Below are 22100 nucleotides of genomic sequence, written 5' to 3' on the forward strand. Positions count from 1 at the left end.
GTGGAGTGTCCCCCAAAACCTATTACTTAATAAATATCTAATGTTCATGGGAAAATGTAAAAGCTTATGTTGTTATAAATTTCCAAGTTTGATCCCAAATACAGAATTTTTGAGAAATTTGATTAATCCCACTTTTTGAACACCTGCAGTCAATGGAAAAATCTGTTAGCAATTTGTCACTCGTGGAGTGATAAATCCTTAAAATTAAAATTAAATGTGAACATCAACTTATTATAATACTGATAATTATATACTGAACAGAAACAGAGTGGTTATGTTTTTTTTTTTTTTTTTCTATGGACTTGTTGGATGTGTTGCCCCTTTCATGTTGCAAAGTACAACTGAACAAATGTCACAAACTTGTGAAAAATGTTGGTGTTTGGAGAATTATAGTCCAACCGAGCATATTCTTAACTTGACATTTATTATTTGTCAGTTTACTTTTATGGTGATAAGAATCTATTAGTATGTATTTACTGTATTTTACCATATTAAAGACTCCACAGTTTGCATATTTCACATATAGACGCATAAGACATAGAGAAAAAAGACTGTATAATTCCTGTTTTTTTTAGCTCTCATCGTACATGTGTGGGAAGGCTTTTGTTCCTTTTTGTCTCCTCTAGAACAAACCAAAAGCCTCTTGAATGCAAATGAGACAAAAAATTCTAATTCAGAGAAGTATTTTGTGCTAATTAGACACCAAGGTTTTCCATTCAGAAGGCACAGCATTTCATCTTCTCAGTGACTCTGGGCTAAAATACACAATGTCAAGGTATCACTTTAAATGCGTCTGGCCGGCTAATGGACACTCATCACTCTTTATACTTTATCCAGGGAATTATACCGTCTGCATTCAGCCTGCACAATAGACTTCTTAACACACTGCAAGCGCAAGCGTGTGTGTATGTGTGTGGTACAGAGTGTGATAATGAGTATAGTACTCTATTGATCAAACTCAACCCATTTGGAGTTAGAATAAAAGGCAGTGGTTGAAGAAGAGAATGATGCCGGGAGAAGTGGCAAATCAGAAAAACATGATGAATAAGCCACATGAGCGAGAACACAAAACAAAAAAAGTAAAATGAACCAAAATAAGTGAGTGCATATGAAGAGAATGAGAAAATAAGATGGCTAAAGATACTTAGTTGTTGGGGAAAAAAAGGATAGACAAATGAGAGGGTCTCCTTATGTCTCTCCAGGTATTCATATGGGACATTACAGACACTCAGATACTGACAGTCACCTGTGTGTGTGTGTGTGTGTGTGTGTGTGTGTGTGTGTCCCCTTTTATGCTTTTCCCTATAATCCAGGGTGTAAATGGAGTCTTTGAGAGCAGAGAATGAGGCCATTACCAAGTATCAGTTTAATAAAGAGCAAATTGCTGTCTCTCCCTCTCTTTATCTCCTGCTCTTTCACTCTTTTTTTCCCTCTCTCAAAGAGTGAAAAGAATGAAGCGTCATTATCAGTCCACTCCAAGCCTCACTGCTCAAGTCGTGGTTTTATATCAGCAGCGTGGAGGTCGCTGGCTGGTCGCTGGGACATTTAGAACAGTCCCTGGACTTGGTAGTTGGTATAAAAGGCTTTTGTATCTATCTTTTTCTGTTTGGAGCCTGACAGTAGTGATGAGTCAGGCTGTGGTCCGAATGAAACATCATTGCATTTTCTCATTTAAAGCACTGTTATAGTAATGTGCAGTGATCTATATTACACGCACACACCTTTGTGACAACTTTTGTAACTTTCTAAAACAAATAATCTGCCATTAGTGCCTGAGAGAACTCTCCATAAGCTGTCTTTACCCAGCATCTTTTGTGTTGACAACAGAGTGTAGCAATAAGACTGCCTCCAAAGAGACACTATCTAAATGATTCTCATATTCAAACAGTTGTTGGCTTAGGAAAACACTTTTTTCATTCTGACCTGGTTGCACATTTCTCACAAATAAGTGCTTTTCAAACGTACCCTGGTCACTTTACAGAAGACATTGTTTCCTTACAGATAGTAAGAGTTGAAAATTAAGAAAATATGCCATAGCAAGAAGAAATTTTGTGACTGATTCTTACATGTTCGTCATGCAGTAATTGATTAAATTTTGTGATCTCTAAATCCTCCATACTCTTCTTATTAATGTGTCTAATGCTGGACAAAGTTTTTTATGGTTTTTTTAACAGCTCAATGAGCTTCACACGTCAGTGACATTTATCATCAACAAGCCAAGTATATGTTAGTAAGCTCAGGAAAACAGGACTTACAGTTCAGTTTTCAAGACCTAATGCTGAGTTCAGTGCAGCATTTCTCAAGGTCATTGGGGACTGCGGAGAGGACACATTATTACATTTACAATGCTGAAGGTTTTAATATTGAAAAAGAAACAAGACAACTTCTCATCAACCTTCCATTCCATTCTCATATCTCAAACAACTGGAAATATGTTGAAATTGGTCACAAACCATAAGATTTTGCTGGTCAAAAGTAGGAAAATTCTTCCTAATCTATGCATGTATCTGTTTCTTATCCTTATAGGAGTAACTTTCATCTGTTGAGGAAGAATGAGAAGTTACTGAGAGAGCTGAAGAACCTGGACTCACGGCAGTGGTGAGAAAAGCATCTTGTGTTTCTTACTGTATTGCTCATTGCCCCCTCTTTCTGACATTTTCATTCAGGTTTTAGTTATTAGCTGGAGTCCTTTTTACTTTTTCAACATTCTCTCTTTGACTCCATCTGTCTGTTCCAAATATGATTCCCTTTGTCTTTAAGATTTGTGACAAAGATTCTTTATATTGCTTTAAATGTTTGCTTTAAACTGTTTCCCAGTAGTTGTTGCATTGGTCTTTATTGGTTTCCTTCCTTCTCTTCCAGCCGTGAGACTCATAAAATTGCAGTATTTTATGTGGCTGAGGGCCAAGAGGACAAGCACTCCATACTAACCAACACAGCAGGTAGCCAAGCTTATGAGGACTTTGTCTCTGGACTCGGCTGGGAGGTAAAAACACATTCATTCATTAAATCTTAAATGATCTGATGTTAACATTGCACATTTATCTTTAACATTCTTTCATTCAAATTTAAAGAGAAAAATAAATTACTGCATCTTATTGTCTGATCTGCAACTAATAATTAGATCATTATTGTATCATTGATGGATTTTAATTTGCAACATTAGGCAAACTGTGTTGTTTTTCATGTGGTTAAATAAAACTGTGTGATATTTTTGCATCCTATTGAAGGCGAAACATTTATGTACTGAACCTTTTTGTTACACGAATCATCTTGGTGATTTTTTGTGTTTAAAGGTTGGATGTTTGTGTTGATATAAAGCGGAGCTTAACACAAGTAGCTGGCAAAAAGAAAATACTGAGAATTGTAGATACCAAAATGACCTGTTAGCATCAGAAAATATTAATCCAAGAAATTTTAAAGGGGAAGTCCAGTATATAATAATTTGTGTTGAATTTTTACATATTTTGTGGTTTGTTTAACTAACAGAGAACTGTTGCTGGTGTACCACTGCATCAAGTGGTTAGTGACTTGTTGATTTAATGGGTTAGCAGTAGATCAGTAACACTTGTGTTGTGCAAGGTAAAATGGTTCTTTTTGCCAAAGGACTGGTGAGTTTGAAGCAATCGAGTCAATACATTTAATATTTTATTTATGTGTGTCCCTTAGGTGGACCTCACTACTCACTGTGGCTTCATGGGAGGTCTCCAAAGGAATCGCAGTACAGGCCAGACTACGCCTTACTACGCAACATCCACTACCGAGGTCATCTACCACGTCTCCACTCGCATGCCCCATGACCAGGACCACAACCTCACCAAGAAGGTAACATACACTGCTAACCATTCATCCAGGGGGGTTTACTGGAGAACACAAGTCTTCAATGTTTTCTCTTTTCATTGAAGCTAATGTAGGGCCCTATGAAATGTGTTACATTTTTCCAAATGTAAGTGTCCTAAATTCTGTGTTATGGTTTACAATACCTAAATGTCAATACAATTTCATTTAACCATTTAACCAAATCTCACACAACACAATGACATATCAGATGTTCTGATTCACTCAACAGTTGGATGAAAACATACCTACTTTTGTCGACCACTTTGAATCTGTTTATCCCTTTATCACCTGTACTGCCCCCACAAACTGCAGTCGAGTATGTCTGTGAGGTGAGAAAGACAGTAATTGTAACAATACACGTAATTGTTTTTGCTTTTATTTAACCCCTTTTATTAAATCAGGAGACAAGAGAAGAAGCAAAAATTCTCTACTGTCCCTGTCTTTTCCTCTTTTCATTCCTCCTTTCCTTTGTGCCTGGAATGACATTGCAAATGAACAGAGGTCGCTGCGCTCACACACACACACACCAATCTGTTGATGTTTAAAGCACACCAATGATTCTCAGTTGCAATCATGTCCGTGTTTGTGCGTTATGTGGGCTCGTATCAGTGTCTAGGCAGACAGGTTTATTGTGTGTATGTTTATATGTGTGTTTCATTTAGTGTGTGCGTGTGTGTGCACACCTGTCAACCCCCAGGCACTGGGCGCCCTGCACATGGCCATAATGTCCCTTTAATCAGATCATACTTCCTGCTTCTCGGCCTATCACGTCGCTGCAGGCTTCTGATTGGATTATCAGCGCCTGGTCCGACACCATCCGTCTCCCTGATCAGCTGATGGCCCCATCAAACAAGCATACTCGCATAGAGACACACGCACACGCACACACACACACACACACACTACAATAAACCTGTTTAACTTGATACAAACACACGTCCACACATCCATTAAAGGCTTTATTCACATCCGTCTGCACAAATAACCACAAACTATAAATTTGTGTTAATGTTGGACACACAGAAACAGAAACAGACAAAGACACACACACACACACACACACACACACACACACACACACACACACACACACACACAAAGGCTTACACACACGCACCTTAGACACCACACAAAGGCTTCCCATAGTTTGACAAATGTGTCCACAAAGAGGTTAAACTGACAGACATACACATGTCCATACTGGCAGGCATTTATCATCCATCCCCCTGTCACACAAACACACACACACTTACACACACGCTCACACACTGCAGTGTGATTTTAGTTGGTTGCAGGGCGTTTATCCAGTTCTCACTTTGCTTTGTGTTCTGCTTCCTCTCATACCACATCTGCTTGAAACCTGATTAAAAGGATTAAAGCTGCATTACACCAACTGATGGTGGCATCAAACATGACATCATATCTCCATCATAAAACAGATATATATTTATATATGTTTAGTTATTCAGCTTGTACTGTGCCTTGTTATTGTTCTGATAATTAAAAGGAAAGCCAAATGGTTCGAACTCTAAATGCGTTGATGGCAGAGCTGGGAGTTGTGTGTCTTACTGACACCAACGTCAGAGGAAAGTGCCTCCTAAAGATTTATTTAAAGAAGAACTTTATAGATGCACCTTTCTTCTTCATACATTTTCCAAACTTTGCTTAATACATCAACTTGATACATCATATGTCAAGAAAATGTCAGGCTGATTAAACCTATACATTTTACATTTAAGAAATGTCATTACTGTGCTGTGGTTGAACTCATCTCTAAACATGATGAATACGATAGCTCATCCTCAGACCTCCAGTTTAATTAATTAAAGCTCAGGCTTATTAGAAGATCTTTGTGTACAAACTAGATTCCATTTCATTAAACAGTGCTCCCTGATACACTTTGTCATGAATGTGGATGGCTGTTTTTGGAAACAGAAAGAAATCCCTCCCGGTTATCCAGATGTTACACCAATAGAGTGCAGCTGACTGTGTGTGTAATATTTTGTATTTTATCAAAAATAAATTAAAAGAACAGTTGTGAGTTGGCTGGTTTTCAGTGGCTTCACTGTGTTTTTTAACTGCTAACTCAACTCAGTTGGAACAATATAAATCACAATGTCAAACAAAAATGATGCAACATCGAAATCTCAATATTACAAAATGCAGTAGAAAGTAAAATCAATACAATCACAATTAGCATAAAATATGTTTTCATTAGTTACATAAAATGCCATTAACTGAGCTCATTTTATATCACCTATCTGCATTTCCTGTTATAATTCAAGTCACAACAAAAATAACATTCACAATATCATCTTCCCTATTCATCATATAACTTTTTGTTTACAACTAAGGTATCACAACATCTGATTCTACTGGTTGCTATGGCAATTACTGTCAACTACAGCACTGCTAAACAGCTGTTGGGACTCTGGATTCAACCCTCCAAACAGAAAAAACAAGTTTGCATTAAAATGAAAAAAAAAATGAAGCAAATATAAACTTCAAAACACTTGCATTAAATCTTTTACTTACATATGTATCACTGGAGTCATGCGAATATTACGTCTGAATATCTTCGTCATGTTTAAAAAAATGTAATTTAACAAACAGATACTCGTTACAAGAGAGCCAGCGCCACTAATCCTTGTAAACTAGCGCAAATACAGCTACATACTTTACATTTAAAACAAAACCGCAGCACATAGAAAATTATACATTTTAATGCTGTATTAATGCATTTAGATGCTAATGTGGTTTTTAGTTATTTAATTTGAATAGCGAAAAGGACAACTGTGAGTCAGCTGGCCTTCAATGGATTTACTGGTTTAGATGTTAACGGCTAACAATATAATGCTTCGCCACCCCACAGCTTATATACCCCAGGTGATATTGTGCTTTTTATATCAATGGTTCAAATTATATTGGGGGTTGGCTGTAAACATACAAGGTCAATTAAATGAATATAACATAACACATATACGCAGGTCTGCAATTACATACATACTGTATATCCTATGTATCACATAAGCACATGTACTTATTACAACAACACAATCTTGACAATGGACAAAAAACACGACTGATTCTAGTTAAAGACGTATTCAAAAGGATACATCTGTAATGTGTTTGTCTCAGGGCCAGGGCCAAGAGCAGCAGTCTTCTAAGGACAGACAAGTACAGAGGCGTGTGTGTCATCGTGTTCGTGTGCATTTTGGCAGACATCAAGGTTAATGACAGAGCTGTCATCAGCCCGGGCTGCAGCCCACCGAGTGAATGTGGACCACATCGCACACACACACACACACGCACGCACGCACGCACGCACGCACACACACACACACACACACACACACACACACACACACACACACACACACAGAATAACACAGCATCAGACTTTATCCCATCTGTCTTCCAGCCCATACTCCATCTCTCCGGAGCTTCACTCTGTCTTCGTGTCCACTCTCCATCTTCACAAACTCACTCCATCACCCCAGGGCCACCCATAGCTCGTACACACAAACCTCAAAAGCCTTGGGTTTATGATGGATTCAACCCATCTACCCTCTGTCTGTTTGTGTGATTGGCTGTGGTTGGCATTGACTTAGTTTGTGTTGTTTATGCTGCAAGAAAAGACAAATGTGAGATGTTTATTCCCTTTTGATTTTATTTATTTCTCTTTTACACTCCTTCTTCTTCCAGCTGAGGCACCTGGGTAATGATGAGGTCCACATTGTTTGGTCTGAACATTCCAGAGACTACCGTCGCGGCATCATCCCCACTGAGTTTGGAGATGTTCTTATCGTCATCTACCCCATGAAGAACCACATGTACTCCATCCATATACTCAAAAAACCTGAGGTAAAAACTATCCTCAGCATTTTGATAATTCGTTTACTGCCAGGTGTCAGCGCAGTAATTCAGTGTGTTTGCATTTCAGTTATTCCCCAGAATTCTTATCATTGGGTCAAAATGCATCTGAAACAGTGAGACATTTAAACTCATCATTAGAACCCGGGGTGATAATTCAGTTCCGCTCTGGTCTTATCAGGAATAACTATACATGTCACCTGTTGTGGATCTGTAATTGAAGCGTGAATCATGGGCCAATTACTGTGTTTTGCTATGATAGTGGCACGGCTCTACTGATGGCACTCCAGGAACTATTAGATAGCTTTTCATAAAATTTTGTACAAACATTCATGGTCGCCAGAGGATGAATCCTACCGACATTTAATTACATATCTAACAACTATTGGATGGATTTCCAGAAAATTTAGAACACACCTGTGTATCTATTTCAGAATAACTTGTAGTAACGCTTGTGATCCCACCATCAGAACTTTTCATTCATACCTGCAAAAAATCAGCAAGTTAGCTTTGTCATTTTCAGCATGTTAGCATAAGGACATTAAGCTCAAAGAACCACTGTGCATGGGTGCCGGGATGTCATTACGGCCCTTTATGTTCTGCCTGCTTTTGCTCTCCACACGGACTGTTTTTCCTGCATACGCCGCAGCCTGCTGATACGTGATAGGTCAATATATTATGCACTACAAGCGTAGTACAAATGGAAACCAGAACACTTGCCATCCCTGAAATCCACGTCCCTGCCTACAGATTCTTCATTTCTACGTAGAATCTGTAAATAGAGATTATTTGATTCCTAGTGTCATTTATAACTGTTGAGTCTGACCAAAAATCAGACATGCAGTGTAGATATACTGTACATGCTATGCAGCCATAAAACCCTCCTGAATTTGCCTCAAATGCCAGCAAAACGGTCACTTCCAATTTCCACAGCAGCCCCCGTTGTTCTTGAATATGCACAGTATTTTGGTACATGATTTTATGTTTCCTTCCAGACTTCAATGATATTCATTGAGACTGACAATCCAAGAGAGCGTCTTGCCCTTAGTCTTGCTGCTCTGGTTAATGTATCAGTCTAAAACACACAGACATTAATACCACAGCACTGATAGGATAATCCATTTCAAACAAGACCTAACACAATAAAATGCTGCTTTTTCTCTATGACATAGATACCACAGCACTAATAACATAACCTTGTTCTGTTTCATTCATTCTACAAGCAAAAATATTGAATTATCATAAATCCAAAAACAAGTTAGATAAGATATTCTCTGTGTTGTCGTCCTGAAAGCACTGTATTCAGTCACAGAGTGCAGGGCTTGGGGACCTGGTCTCTAAATAAATTCAATAAAAGCCTGACATTATTCTTTTGGTGGATTCCACAAGCAAAGTATGGAATTAAATCAGAAAACCATTGTCTGAATGGGCGTTCCAGCCAGTGTTTGTATCAGGCTTTATTTTCTGTTGTTTTAATGGACATTGTAAATATTCAGAATCTCGTATTAATCGGACAGCCAATTAAACCCCTTTTAAGTTTTAAAAACAGTTGATCACAATAACATTTCATGTACAGAAGAATCTTTCGATTTGGCTAAGGCTACTCAGTAGGCTTTGTGTTAACTCAATACCCATTTCTGCATTCGAGTGCACCCTCATACATACCCGATATGCTTACTAACCCTTCTAAATACAGCCTCAGATCATTTTCCCATCTTAATTCCTCTAGCCACATGAACTCCCACAAAACCTGTCTTGTAATGTGTATCCCTCTTGGTGCCCCCCTTGCTGTCACTTGCTTGCATCGTATCATAAGCTACTTCCGGCTGAAAAACATTATCTGTATTACTTGTTGGTCCCTCTTTATCCATCTCATCGCTCCCTCTTTCTTACAGCCCATTTATCAACTACATCACAGTTATCAGGTTTTCTTAACAGTCAATTTCAAAAACATTTTGTGATAGCTTAGCTAAAGCCATCCAGACAAGAAGAGTAAGCAATAGCTAATTTGTATTCACACTCACCACCAATATGGGACGCTTCTACAGATGTTCTACATGTGTTGAATGACAGTGTTGCGTAATTGTTCATGACCTCCCTCATTATTAAAAAAAAAACAACACCTTGTCATGCTCAGTTCACTCACACCTAGTGCCTCCAAGAGATAATTCAGTTTAATGAAAGCCTCTAGAATTTGGTTTCTTTTACAAGGCTTTCATAAGCATTAGGTTCATTGTAAAATATAAAAGGACTACTGTTAAATAACCCATCAAATTCCAGCTTGAATGCCTGTTTCATTACTTGTCTTTGTGTCTGTAGGTGCCATTCTTTGGTCCTCTGTTTGACGGAGCCATAGTGGACATGAAGATTTTGCCCACCATGGTCAGAGCCACAGCTATCAACGCCAGCCGAGCTCTGAAATCGCTCATCCCCCTGTACCAGAACTTGTATCCTTTGAAGCCCTATTCATAATTTGCAATAGAACGATCAGACGCCAACGGTAGGTCACAAAAGTTCATTATTTTACTTTGTTGGCTTAGCTTCATGCTAACACCTCATGTTCAGCTGTTTAAAAGTTAGTTTTATTGTAGGATCTCTTTAGATTCTTAAACCTATTAGAAAGCATCTGCAACATTGTGTGGGCTGTAGAAATCCATGCACATGTATGTGTGAGCAAGAATGTTGGTTATCACCTGCTCAAGTGTTAAGAATGGCAAATCAATGTCTAGTGGAGTTTGGCTTTCACAATATAAGTGCTGGTGTGATGGAGCTGTATTTAGTTGGCTCTGAAGTGCCATATATCAAGTGTGTGTGTTTGTCTTGCACAAAGTTGGGATACACAGTCTGCTTGTGTGTATGTGTGTGCATGCGCCTGTGTGTGTGTGCAGGAGAGAAAGAGAAACAGACAGACAGGTGTGTATACAGTCTGTCTGCTTGATCCGATGCGATGGTAGTTTGGTTGGAACAAGCCCAGCGGTCAATATATATCGATGACTCTCCTCTCCAACGCTGTGTCTAAATGAGGGGCTTTGCTCTCTGGTCTCACACACACTCACACAAACTCAAATACAGACATGTGTACACACTTCTACACACTCTTCATCCTGACACACACAGACCATTACACTCACATAGACACAAGCCCGTTAGAGTAACAGTAATGCAAGTACAAAGACATGCAGATTAATGCAATGTTGATGAAGATGTACACACACACACACACACACACACACACACACACACACACATACATTGTGAGGTGACAGTGTCCCCTGTTGAGGCGAACTGGAAGACGCACTGATCATTGGAAATTTCTTCAAAGTGGCACTTAAAGCAATTTGTTTGTCCCTAATGATACTGTCTTCATGTCTTTTCTGTTAGTCTTCAATTCTGCTCCTCATATCCAAATGACTATCCCTGATTTGCATTGCGATAGAACAAGATTTTTCCCATTGTTATTGAGATTGTTGATTGTAGGTCTGGATAAAGATCAAGTTCTTACACTTTAAAGTCGCCTTTTAACTGGGATCACATAGAGCAAGTGTTTAACCTAGTTTCATGTGCTACAAGACATATCATGGACAACACAAGCAGTCATCTCCATGGCTGGACCTATCTGCTTCTAAAGTGCAGTGTACCAAGGACAGGCTGAACAACACATATTCAGATTGGCAGGTTTGAGACATCACAAACCTAAGGAGCCAAACCTGTTAATGGACGGGGTGACACTATGCATATCATTATGTGCAACCTATGGCAACCACTTCTGCGTGAGCCAGCTGTAACCGTCATTGTAATTTTTGCAAATTCACGACTGACGACTTACGTTAACGTTACTACTAAGTACTAAATTTCAAGCTAGCTAGGTTTCTACAAGTTGCCACTTAACGATGGCAGAGACGTGTTTTGGAGTTTTTTTCGCGACGGAGGCGGCAGTTGGAAATGTGCATTGTGGGCCGGGACTATGCAGGTTCAGGAATTTTAAATGAGGAGGAATGTTGCTGAAAAAACATCAGACTATCAATTTATTATTTCAAGCAGAGCATTTTGTATGTCTTAAAACATGACTGGAGCTGGTCTTTAAAATAAAGTTTAGTTTTGTTATTGAACTATTTATACATTGTAGAGCTTGACACTCTATGTTGGTTGGACTAGGCAAGTAAGGATGCACTGTGTAGTTTTTATGTAAACAAACAAAAGTGAAGTTGACATTCAGTACAGCTTGGCGATTTTGCCTTAAAATATTATCGCAGAGAACATTTCAATTATAATCCGATTATTATTGATTTTATGCTATCCTTTTTTTTGTTTATGCCAGTGTTTTCAACTGCCGCTTTATTTGTGCAACTCTTAGTGCAACACACACTTCTACTACTCTGCTGTGTGCCTCTGTTTGAGATTCTGCAATAAATCAGTTGCACTGCTGCTTTGAGTTTCCAGAGTGTAGCCAAACTCTGGAATTGACAGTGGATTGCTTGAAATCATAACTAAACCACTTCCAGACGCCTGAAGGGCTTATTTGGTAATATACAACTTACTCTAATTAGTGCTATGCTGCCTTGACATTTTACCTTTGCTCAGAAAACTCTTGAGTAACTATGAACTACAGGAGAAAGTAAAGTGTCCTTGAGGTCTTATTTAGCCAGCATCTTGACCTGGGGCTAAGGGATGACCCGCTCTACCTCCTGAGCCAAAGCTTCTCATGTATCCCAATATTAGTCCTCTAATGTTATATGACCCCTACTCTTGTTTACTTACCTGTGACTCCCTCATTTTCCCGTCTGCCTCGTTTACTTTGTCCCTCGTCCCCTTCTCCTGTCTCTCCTTCGCTGTGCTCTATCTCTCCTTACTCTCCACTTTCTTCTTGTCCTTCATCTCTCTGTTCTCTTTCACCCCTCTTGTCCAACTTCGTTTCTCTCCCTCTCTTTCTCCTCCCTTTATTCTTCTCCTCCTCTATTCAGACAGATAATATGAGTGTTGAAGGTGAGGGGGAGGTAAAAGAAGCCATTTTGCATTGCCACGTCCACTCAGCAAGACAGAGACTTAGAGATTGTTAGGCTCAGTGTGAGTCTGCAGCTCGTAGCTAACACCCCCGACCCCTTTGTGTTTGTGCGCGCGTGTGTGAGTGTGCGTGTACACCTTCTTGCACATATTAATGTATCTGTATCATTTATGTGTGATTCCAGCATTCTAGGGTTAGTGTGCAGACATGTCAGCATCTTTTGTGTTTGTGCATTTTCCTGCATTTTTGTGAGTATTTGTCCATATACCTTCTTTATGTATGTGTGTGTGATGATGCACACTTTCCCAGTGACACACATGTGTCGCGCATGCTTGTCCTGAGGTGTTTGTGTGTGTCTGCGAGTGTCCTGGGGTGTATTGATTGGTGGTAGCAGCAGGTCGATGCCTCTGACAGGCTGAATTACAGTAATCAGTCATTATTGACTCCCCATCTCTGTGCTACACACACCTCTCTTCTCGTCTGTCTCTCCACCTCTTTCTCTCTTCTCTGCCCTCTTCATCTCTCACTCCTCCTTTCTTTCCTTTTATCTGTCTTCTATCTCTCCAGTTCTCCATGCTCGTAACATCTGTCTACATCTTGTTGCGCTTTAATTTTTTCTGCTGCTGTCTTGTATCACTTAGTCCCCCTTATCATCATTTCTCAATCTCCAGCTCTAATTCTGTCCCTGTACTTTATCTCTTTTCTTTTAACTCCCTTATCAGAGCGCATCTGTTCCTGGTTCATGGTCTGTTTTTGCTCTTTTTCAGATTTCTTTACTTATCAGTCTTCATTCAGTTTTTTACTCCCCCATTTTCTAAATTGCCCTTAACCAAGAGAAACTCTTACATCATGACGTAATCACAATCCTTTAGAGTAGAACTTCAGAAGAGTTTGTTGCTTAAGAGATAGGGTATGAACATTTGTACCTGTTTTGATAAAAAAAAAAAAAAAAAGATTAGCTTGTATAATTGAATTTAATCAAATCAAATCAAATCAAATTTTATTTGTATAGCGCCAAATCATAACCAGGGTTATCTCGAGACACTTTACAGAAAGAGCAGGTCTAGACCGACTCTTTGTTAAGTCATTTAAAGAGAGGCCCAACATGAATCCACCATGAGTAGCACTTAGCAGTTCGGCACATTGGCAAGGAAAAACTTCCTTTTAACAGGCAGAAACCTCGAGCAGAACCAGACTCATGTTGAACAGCCATCTGCCTCGACTCAATGGGCCGTAAAATGGGATAGAAGGAGATGCAGGATAGAGACAGTTTACATATCCATATTTATTTAACCAGGCGTTCATTTATTTAACCAATCATCAATACTTACCTATTACAGTTACTAATGGACGAGTGTCTATCAGTTCTATTTCGGTATTTTGTATTGCCTCCGATCTATGTTTTACGGTGCCACAACGGTGCGTGAGAGAGAGAGACAGAGAGGGAGAGAGAGCAGTGACAGTTTCCTGATACTTTGTTTGATAGGTGCTTGTGTGTCTTGTCCTGAAGTCCCGTCTCTTCACCTGCACAAAACACACCCAGGCATGAAAGCTAGCTCCGTTCCTCTCCCTGTCAGGGAAACGGTGGGCTCGATGTCCTGTCAAGCTAGAATTTGTGCAACCAACACAAGCGCAGAAATTAACCATTATAAGAACTGGTGAAATGCAATGTTAGACTACCGAAATAATATCTACACAATATGATACGAGCGCTGACACTCACTACCACCTACTTCATCACGTTGAGCTAAGGCAGAGTGGGACACTCCGCATGTCCCTCTTGTAACGTAAAATGACGCAATGTTAGAGAAAAAAAACAAAAACATTTTTAGCAGCTTTACTGAAAACGGACACTATCCCTCTAAATTTGTGCCCTTATGTCTTAAAAAATATGAAGATTAAGTATTAATGTAGTAAAAAATGTAACCTGCAAGTTGTTCTTTAAGATCAGTTAAGTCCATAAAGGATACTGACTAAGTTTGGACTATCAGCGCAGTGGTTCATGCCGAAGTGTCGAGAGTCGAATACCTAGAAAATAAAGGGCCTCCTCCTACTACTACTGGCCGAGCTGTTGTTTTGCGAAAGTTTAAACATCATTATAACAGCGTCAGTCAGAGGGCCATTACATAGGCCTGAATAGTGGACGGAATTTGCTGCTACACAGCCACTTGTGGTTGTACGTCTTTTGTTGGTTTCTGCACCCCGGCTTTAATGGGTTAGATGCAGTTGTGTGCCCCTCAAGTGCTGTTGTGTGTCATCTGTGTTTCTGATCTTGAGTACTGCACTGTAACAAAGTACCTTCACACAGCTGTAAATGGGGGAAGAGAGATGGTAAGAAGGCTGGCAGGGCTAAGTGTGTCAATGTGTGTGTGTTAACTGGCTTTTTCTCTTCTTTCTTTTCCTGTCTCTGTCTCCCTCCCTCTCTCTCTGTCTCCTGGCCCGCGGGGCTGTCCATCTGCCTTCCCTCTCTCTCTCTCTCTCTGATCTTTCATTCAGCATGACCAGAGCCATCCAACAAACACACGCACGCACACACACACACACACACACACACACACACACACGGAGTGCCAGGCTGCTGGGGCAGCTGTGTGTAAGCACAGCTCTATCTCACATATCAGCTCATTGCAGCAAGAAAAGCAATCCAAGACTCCCCAACACACACACATACACACACATACTGTCCCTCTCCATGTAGCCCTATCCACACATGTCACAATCAAGTGCTCCACTCACACACACACACACACTGGGTTTTAAAACTTCTCTAATGACTCGTACACACAGCCGTGAATCTACAGTCATATGGTCAGTGTAGAGAAAAATGGATCCTCCTGTAGTCCTCAACAGCAGAATCAATCCCTCTGAACTCATGTATTTGACCAGATGAAAGTAAGGAGCAGACTGTTAGTGATATATTGGTTTTAACTGCTTAAGGAGCAGCTCCTGCAGGGGAGCTCCTGAACCTGAATGCTGCTTTTGGATCAGGTCAAAAAAAGGTAAATTCCAACATTGTACCTGAGCTCCTAAAGGGGAATTTTAAACGTTAACGCTGTGTTTTATTCACTAATGTGATGGCAGCAAACAATATTGTGTTTCTTTTCTAAATAAATTTTTTTAGCTGTGATAGCTTCGCTTTCTATTTTGTTATTTAACAAAACCAACAATAAATCCATCCCGCAATTGTACTTGTAAACCTGTGTGTATTTGTACACAGCTGAAAATAGCCTCAAACATAGATAATTTTTACTCCTGTTTTATCAAGCTTTGCTAAAAAGTACACTGTGCAGCTGTTTTTAAGTTTAACTTTTTAAAAATCAAGTCTTGTTTATGAGTTATGTCCTAAGTTTTAATGGGATTTTCTAACAATAAGAAAGTATTGATTAACACCAGCTATATACTTTCACAGTCACTTGTAATTGGAATTGTGCAGTTCATATCAGAACAGCACATTAGGTGTAAAGACAGCACGCTAGTCATTATTACTGAATGATGGGCCTGAAGTATGTCAGACTTGTGTCTTAAAACTAAAGTATTTTATCATGTTGATATCAAAAGTAATAAATCATTGATGTTCAGGTGTTTTTAATGTGCATTGGGTCAGTTTTTCTATTAATATAAACATAAATGTCCTTAAAAACAACTTTTGTGTAGTGATGTTTGAGCTCATCAAGTCAAAGTAAAATTACAGTTTTGTGACCTCGAGTTCTTTTAGCACTGACACTGTGAATATGCTCCAGCAGCTCTATTAACTGATGACTCTGTGTGAGAGAGTGATTGAGAGGTATTTGTATGTGATAGGTATTGGTGTTTGTACATGTTAGGTGTTTAGTGTGAGTGTGTGTTTGTAACAGCAAGCTGTGGCCGTCCTCCATCTGCTTCTGGGTGATTGTTGTTCTGGGGAACAATGTTGGAGAGACACTAAGCTGCCATACACACACACACACACACACACACACACACACAAGTTCCAGCATGTGTGTATATGTATGTTTGTGTGCATGAATTTTCAAATGTATACCATCACTGCGTTTACTCCTGTGTGTTTCATGGTGTTTATGTTGTGCGTGTGTATATTTCACTCACAGGATTAGAGCTATTCTTTGTGTCTGTGTGTGTGTGTGTGTGGGGTTGTGTGGTGGGGGATATCCCCTCTAGTAGTTGATTGGCAGAGATAGCTACACTGAGGCTGGGGTCAGCATATGGCTCACTGTGATAGCGATGCTGTGTTTGCGTGTGTGTTCTCTGTGCATGTGTGTGTCGCTGCCTTTTCCTCGATTTCACACTCGGTTCCCAGTGAAATGATGGCAGCTCTGGGCATGTAGCGCTATTATCCCCCATATCCACACACACACACACACACACTCACACACACTCTCACACACACACACACACACACATACACACACACACACACTCACCCTCACTAAGAGCAGCCAAACGCCTAGCGGCCTGCCTGGCTTCTCTCTGCCAGCTCCCACAATAGAGCCTATTGTCCCAGTGAGGCCACAATCTGCTGTGTGTGACAAGGAGTGTGTTCCTCACCATGATAGAAAAGGTGAGGGCAAAACCTTACAAATTGAAGACATTTTGTTATTGCTGATGCTGAAATGGGGTCATGTTATCCTTAACCTCCCCAGTGCTCTGCTACACCATCCGTTTTGGAAGGAGCACTTTGTTTGACATGAAGGAAAGCTGCACTGCTGCTTGTGCAGGTTGCATCTTGCTGCATTGGATGAAACTTTGCAATTATCAAGTCAGTGAGATATTAATTGCTACTGCTGATGCAGGTGCATTTGAATAAAATTTTAAAATATCAGATTTTTCATTTTAAAAAAATATTTCCATAGAGTTTTTTTTATTAGAATAAGTACTAAATATAAATTGACATAAATCAGAAAATTGTCTTTTTGGCATCTTTTGGCCTGAGAAATAAAGTTTCTCAACATTGTCAAATATGGATGAAAACAAATATATTTTCCCCATCTTCTCCTCATAGAAAACTCACTGGCAAAAGGGGCAACATGTTGAATGTTTGATGCTTTTAGATCAAGGATAAAGGGTATCTTTATTATCCCTGAGGGGCAATTACATTTTACAGTCAGCAGTACCACACATCCATCACACATACAATAAAAATAACGAAGAAAAAAATACATGGGGCATCAGAAAACACACTACATTTAATAAAAGTGCAATAAAAATTATAAATACATAAATGTAATAGATATCACCTTGAGCTATTTAAAAGGCTAATGGCAGTCAGGACAGAGGAGTTTTTCAGTCTGTCTGTCCTGCATGCCGGTAGCATGCATCTGCAGCCTGACGGGAGCAACAAGAACTCCTTGTACACTTAGATACATTTAGGATTAGGTTAAGGGTGTGTATACATGGATGAATGTAAATGTGTGTGTGAATGCATGCAGAGGGGGAGGTGGTTGTGGTTAATTGTTTCCCATCGGGAAGATAGAGGAAATGAAAAGAAAAAGGCGAGGAGGAGGAGGGGTCACGGATAATCTGTTCCACTTCTCCTTGGGGAAATGTCTGTGTGAGTGTGTTGGTGGTGAGACGCTTTCACGGTCTCAGGCCCCTTCGATTGCACATTCGGTAGCTCTTTGTTTGAATAATAGATTGTTCACTCTTAATTACTTTTTCAGTTGATTATCAGTTTTGCAAAAATCAAGAGAAATGTCAAAAAAGATGACATCATAAAAAAAAAAATACACCAACAAATTCATTTACGGCTTGAAGATGTTTGATGTGTTTTTATGTCAGTATTTCCTGTAGACAAAACATTTTAACAAATACACATTTTACTGCAAATCATTAGACAATAGTTCCAAATTCACAACTACTACTGGAAAGAGTGAGTGTCACACAAGCAACAAGTAGGAAATTAGGAAGAAAGATAGTGATCCATTTCCCACGTCCAATTTAATTTGTTTTCTCAGTTATGAATTAAGAACACGTCGAAAGTTTTAATCAGCATTATATTTACAAGTTCCTCAACCTTAAATTCATCTGAGGAACAGGTCATCAAAAAGAGGCTGAACTGTACCCATGAACATGTTTTCCTCCTGGTGATTTTCAATTTCCCCCCCAACAATGCTGATTGTAACCTTTCCCACTAAGCATTAAAGCCGAGTGTTAGCATGTGTTACTGGGCTTATGACCAGTGAGAAAGTCAAAAACAAAGTAGAGAGACAAATGTAGATCGGACTTTCTAATGAATCGCTGGAGTTTTATATTTTCTGACTTGCTTCTCAGGGCTAACTTTAGGCATTAGCCCCCACACACATATCTGACAGGCCATATATATGTATGAGACCTGAATTTTTACATATAAAAGGCAAATTGCTGCTTAGCGAGGACAATTACTTCAGATATAACTCATGTTCTCTCATGTGTTTTTTGGTCTAATTTCAGAAATATATGGTTCGTATAATGACGGAGTGTGTCTCTCTGTGTGTTTGTGTTGCACATGTCTGCTACTTGTCGCAGGGAGCTGTGCAGACACATGAGTTGTAGCGATCAGTGGCTTGATCACATCTTGTTGGAGCAGGCCCCCCTCTGACTGGTAAACAAGCTAATCTGTGGTGGCTAGGTGTGTGTGTGTGATTGTGTGCGTGGGGTTGTAAATGTGTGAATGCACTTTGCAGACGGGAGTGTAGAATGTGAGTTATTTTGTATGACAAGGTGTTTAAAATTCAGGGTAGGCTGTCGCAGATGACCAAGACCACGACACAGTGAAGCACATTAAACTGTGTCAGGAGCTCTGAAAGTCGTCTTCAGTTCGGTCTTACAAAGACAGAAAGAGGAGCAGGGAGTGGGGAAGGGATCGTTAGGTAATCATTAAGTAAAAATGTTATTACAAGATCTCAGAATTAACAATCAAACCAAAGCAACACATAATTATAATTAACTTCTTTAACAGTCAAACTCTTCCTTTTCTTCTTCGTCTTCCTTCTACTTCTTCTTGCTCTTCTCTTCTACTTTTTCCTCCTTTTCTTCCCCTTCTTCATCTTCTTCCCTTTCTACTTGTTCTTCCTCTTCTTTTTCTACCTCTTCCTCTTCCTCTTCTACCTCTTCCTCTTCTCCCCTTATTCTTCTTCTACCTCTTCTTCCTCTACTTGTTCTTCTTTAGCATCATCTTCTTCTTCTACCTCTTCTTCTTCTTCTTCCTGCTTCTTCTTCCTCCTCCTCTTCTTCTCATACCTCTGTTTCTTCTTCTGCACCGAGAACTTTACTTTAAAACTTAGTAAGGTATTTGAATCAGTTGCTCCCATTTGTGAGTGATGTGGTACTGCCAAGTACTAACTCTCACACTTACTCTGGCACCACCCAGTTCTAGGTAATTTCTGGTTTGACATATTTTATTTTGCAATATTTTGGTTGCTAGATGTTGCAAGACTGCTATTTCAAAATCGGAAAAACATGACATTTAAGAAGCTGGAAACATGAAGTGTTTGTGTTTGAAAGAGTTTCCAATTAATTTTTCTGACAGAATTGAATCGCGCACTTAAGCTGTAATGCATGTGTAGCCTGATTTGTTAAATGTTCCTAACTTGTGTTATGAAACAGATTTGTGTTAAAACATACTGCGTTGTGGACTACTCATAAAAAGTGCTAGAATTGGAAACATGGGAAGCATATTGTCATAGCTTTGAATCTTTACACCAGTGATATCAGAAAATACTTGTGTCAACTTAAATATATATATTAAGGATATATGTGTGTGTCTATGTGTGTAAGTATGAGTGGAAGATGGATTTGTTCTTGCTGATTTTAGAGCCTGCAGATAAGAACAGAATTTGTCTCCTTAATCAGAGAATTATTATTGTGGCCTCCTAGACGTTCACTAACACCCGTGTTGTGTGTGTCTGTTAAATATAGCTTGTAATAGCGCTGGCAGCTTTAGGGCATCCCAGTGGTTACAGGGAGGAGGGTGAGGGTGTGTGTGTGCTTGCATGTACTCACACACACGTCAAAGAGTGAAATAGTAGGGTGACAAGGGGGCAATTAATGTATCACATCTGTTTTGCTCCTCGGTGTCTGTTTTTGCATTGGGTTAAAGAGCAGATGAATAGGAGTAAATACGATTGTGGAAATGTGTGTGTGTGTGTGTGTGTGTGTGTGTGTGTGTGTGTGTGTGTGTGTGTGTGTGCGTGTGTGTGTGTGTGTGTGTGTGTGCGTGTGTGTGTGTGTGTGTGTGTGTGTGTGTGTGTGTGTGTGTGTGTGTGATGTTTCTGTGCACATTGGTCCCTAAGAATAAAAAGTGCATTAGACCCACCTATCTCTGCCCTCATCTTTGGCGTACGTGGACACACACACACACACACACACACACACACACACACAGGCTTAATGAAATCACAAAGCCTCCATATCACTGCTATCACAGAAAGATATAAACCCATTAGCTTGTTCCTTTGGGCATGAACACACACACACATACACACATGTAGACACGCACAGGTTTATCATTACACGCTGTAAAGCTTTTCCAATTGTATTATCCCTCTGATGTCCTTCTCTCTGTTGTCTGTTCCAATGCCCGGGGTGCAGAGGACAGATAGGGTGGGTGTGGGTGAGTGTTTTTGTGTGTGAGATGCAGAGTGAGATACAGTGTTAGTGTATGTGTATGTGTCTCTGAGGAGAGCTGTCCTGTAATGAATCTTCAGGAAATGGACAGAGGTTCTGTTGCTACTTGTTAAATAAAATGTTTTACTTCTTAGATAAATGTTAAAGCCTCACCCTGAAATAGTTATATAATTAAAGTTGTTGCTACAACAGGACTGTCCCCCTTAACGCTAATAGAGCTAAGGGATATTCCAAATGTGGTGTCCATAGTCAGGAACTAATGGACGATGAATAGAGTTTTCAACCAGACCATGGTATACATGTTTGTAATTCACCAACTTACGGTGTGATTCGTTCACTTGTCAGACCACAGGAAATGTATTAAAACTCTCAGGAAAAATGTGAAAAGCAGTGAGTGAACACTGTCCAGAGAAGGCTGCATCCGTCAGTGTTGGCTCCTTTAACTCTCTTATCGCTTTGGTAACTTTTAATATTAAGCAGACCAGCTGGGCTTGTACACATGGAGGCGACATGCAGGATGTTCTAGTGTAGTGTTATATTTATATATATTCATCCTCCCGTTCCTTGTACTTTTTTGGTTTCACCTGTAGTGCTGCAATGTCAGTTAAGGTGATGTTTTGTCACAGCACTTCTAATGATTAAAGTAATAATAGTCATTTAAATAAATGTTTTTTTAAGTCACTATGTATTACTGAATGAGTTAACACAATGGTGATTGAGCCTATGGCCCACTGATGAACGCCTTTACATTTGCAGTATGTCATATTTTAATGGACTGGGTGTC

General features: G+C 39.6%; 1 protein-coding gene across 3 annotated transcripts in view; it reads left to right on the forward strand.

The window, feature by feature from the left end:
• Positions 1-22100, forward strand: part of ralgapa1 (Ral GTPase activating protein catalytic subunit alpha 1) — a 77621-nt gene that overhangs the window by 39167 nt on the left and 16354 nt on the right. For all 3 annotated transcript variants that reach the window (XM_069662440.1, XM_069662441.1, XM_069662442.1), the window contains 5 exons: positions 2527-2598; positions 2863-2986; positions 3670-3825; positions 7546-7704; positions 10033-10160. In XM_069662440.1, the coding sequence (XP_069518541.1) occupies positions 2527-2598; positions 2863-2986; positions 3670-3825; positions 7546-7704; positions 10033-10160 (639 nt within the window). The remainder of the gene's footprint in view (positions 1-2526; positions 2599-2862; positions 2987-3669; positions 3826-7545; positions 7705-10032; positions 10161-22100) is intronic.

The sequence above is a fragment of the Semicossyphus pulcher genome, unplaced genomic scaffold (assembly GCF_022749685.1).
Source record: "Semicossyphus pulcher isolate SPU_LCO1_2020_fin unplaced genomic scaffold, fSemPul1.0.p SCAF_14, whole genome shotgun sequence".
NCBI classification, from domain to species: Eukaryota; Metazoa; Chordata; class Actinopteri; order Labriformes; family Labridae; genus Semicossyphus; species Semicossyphus pulcher.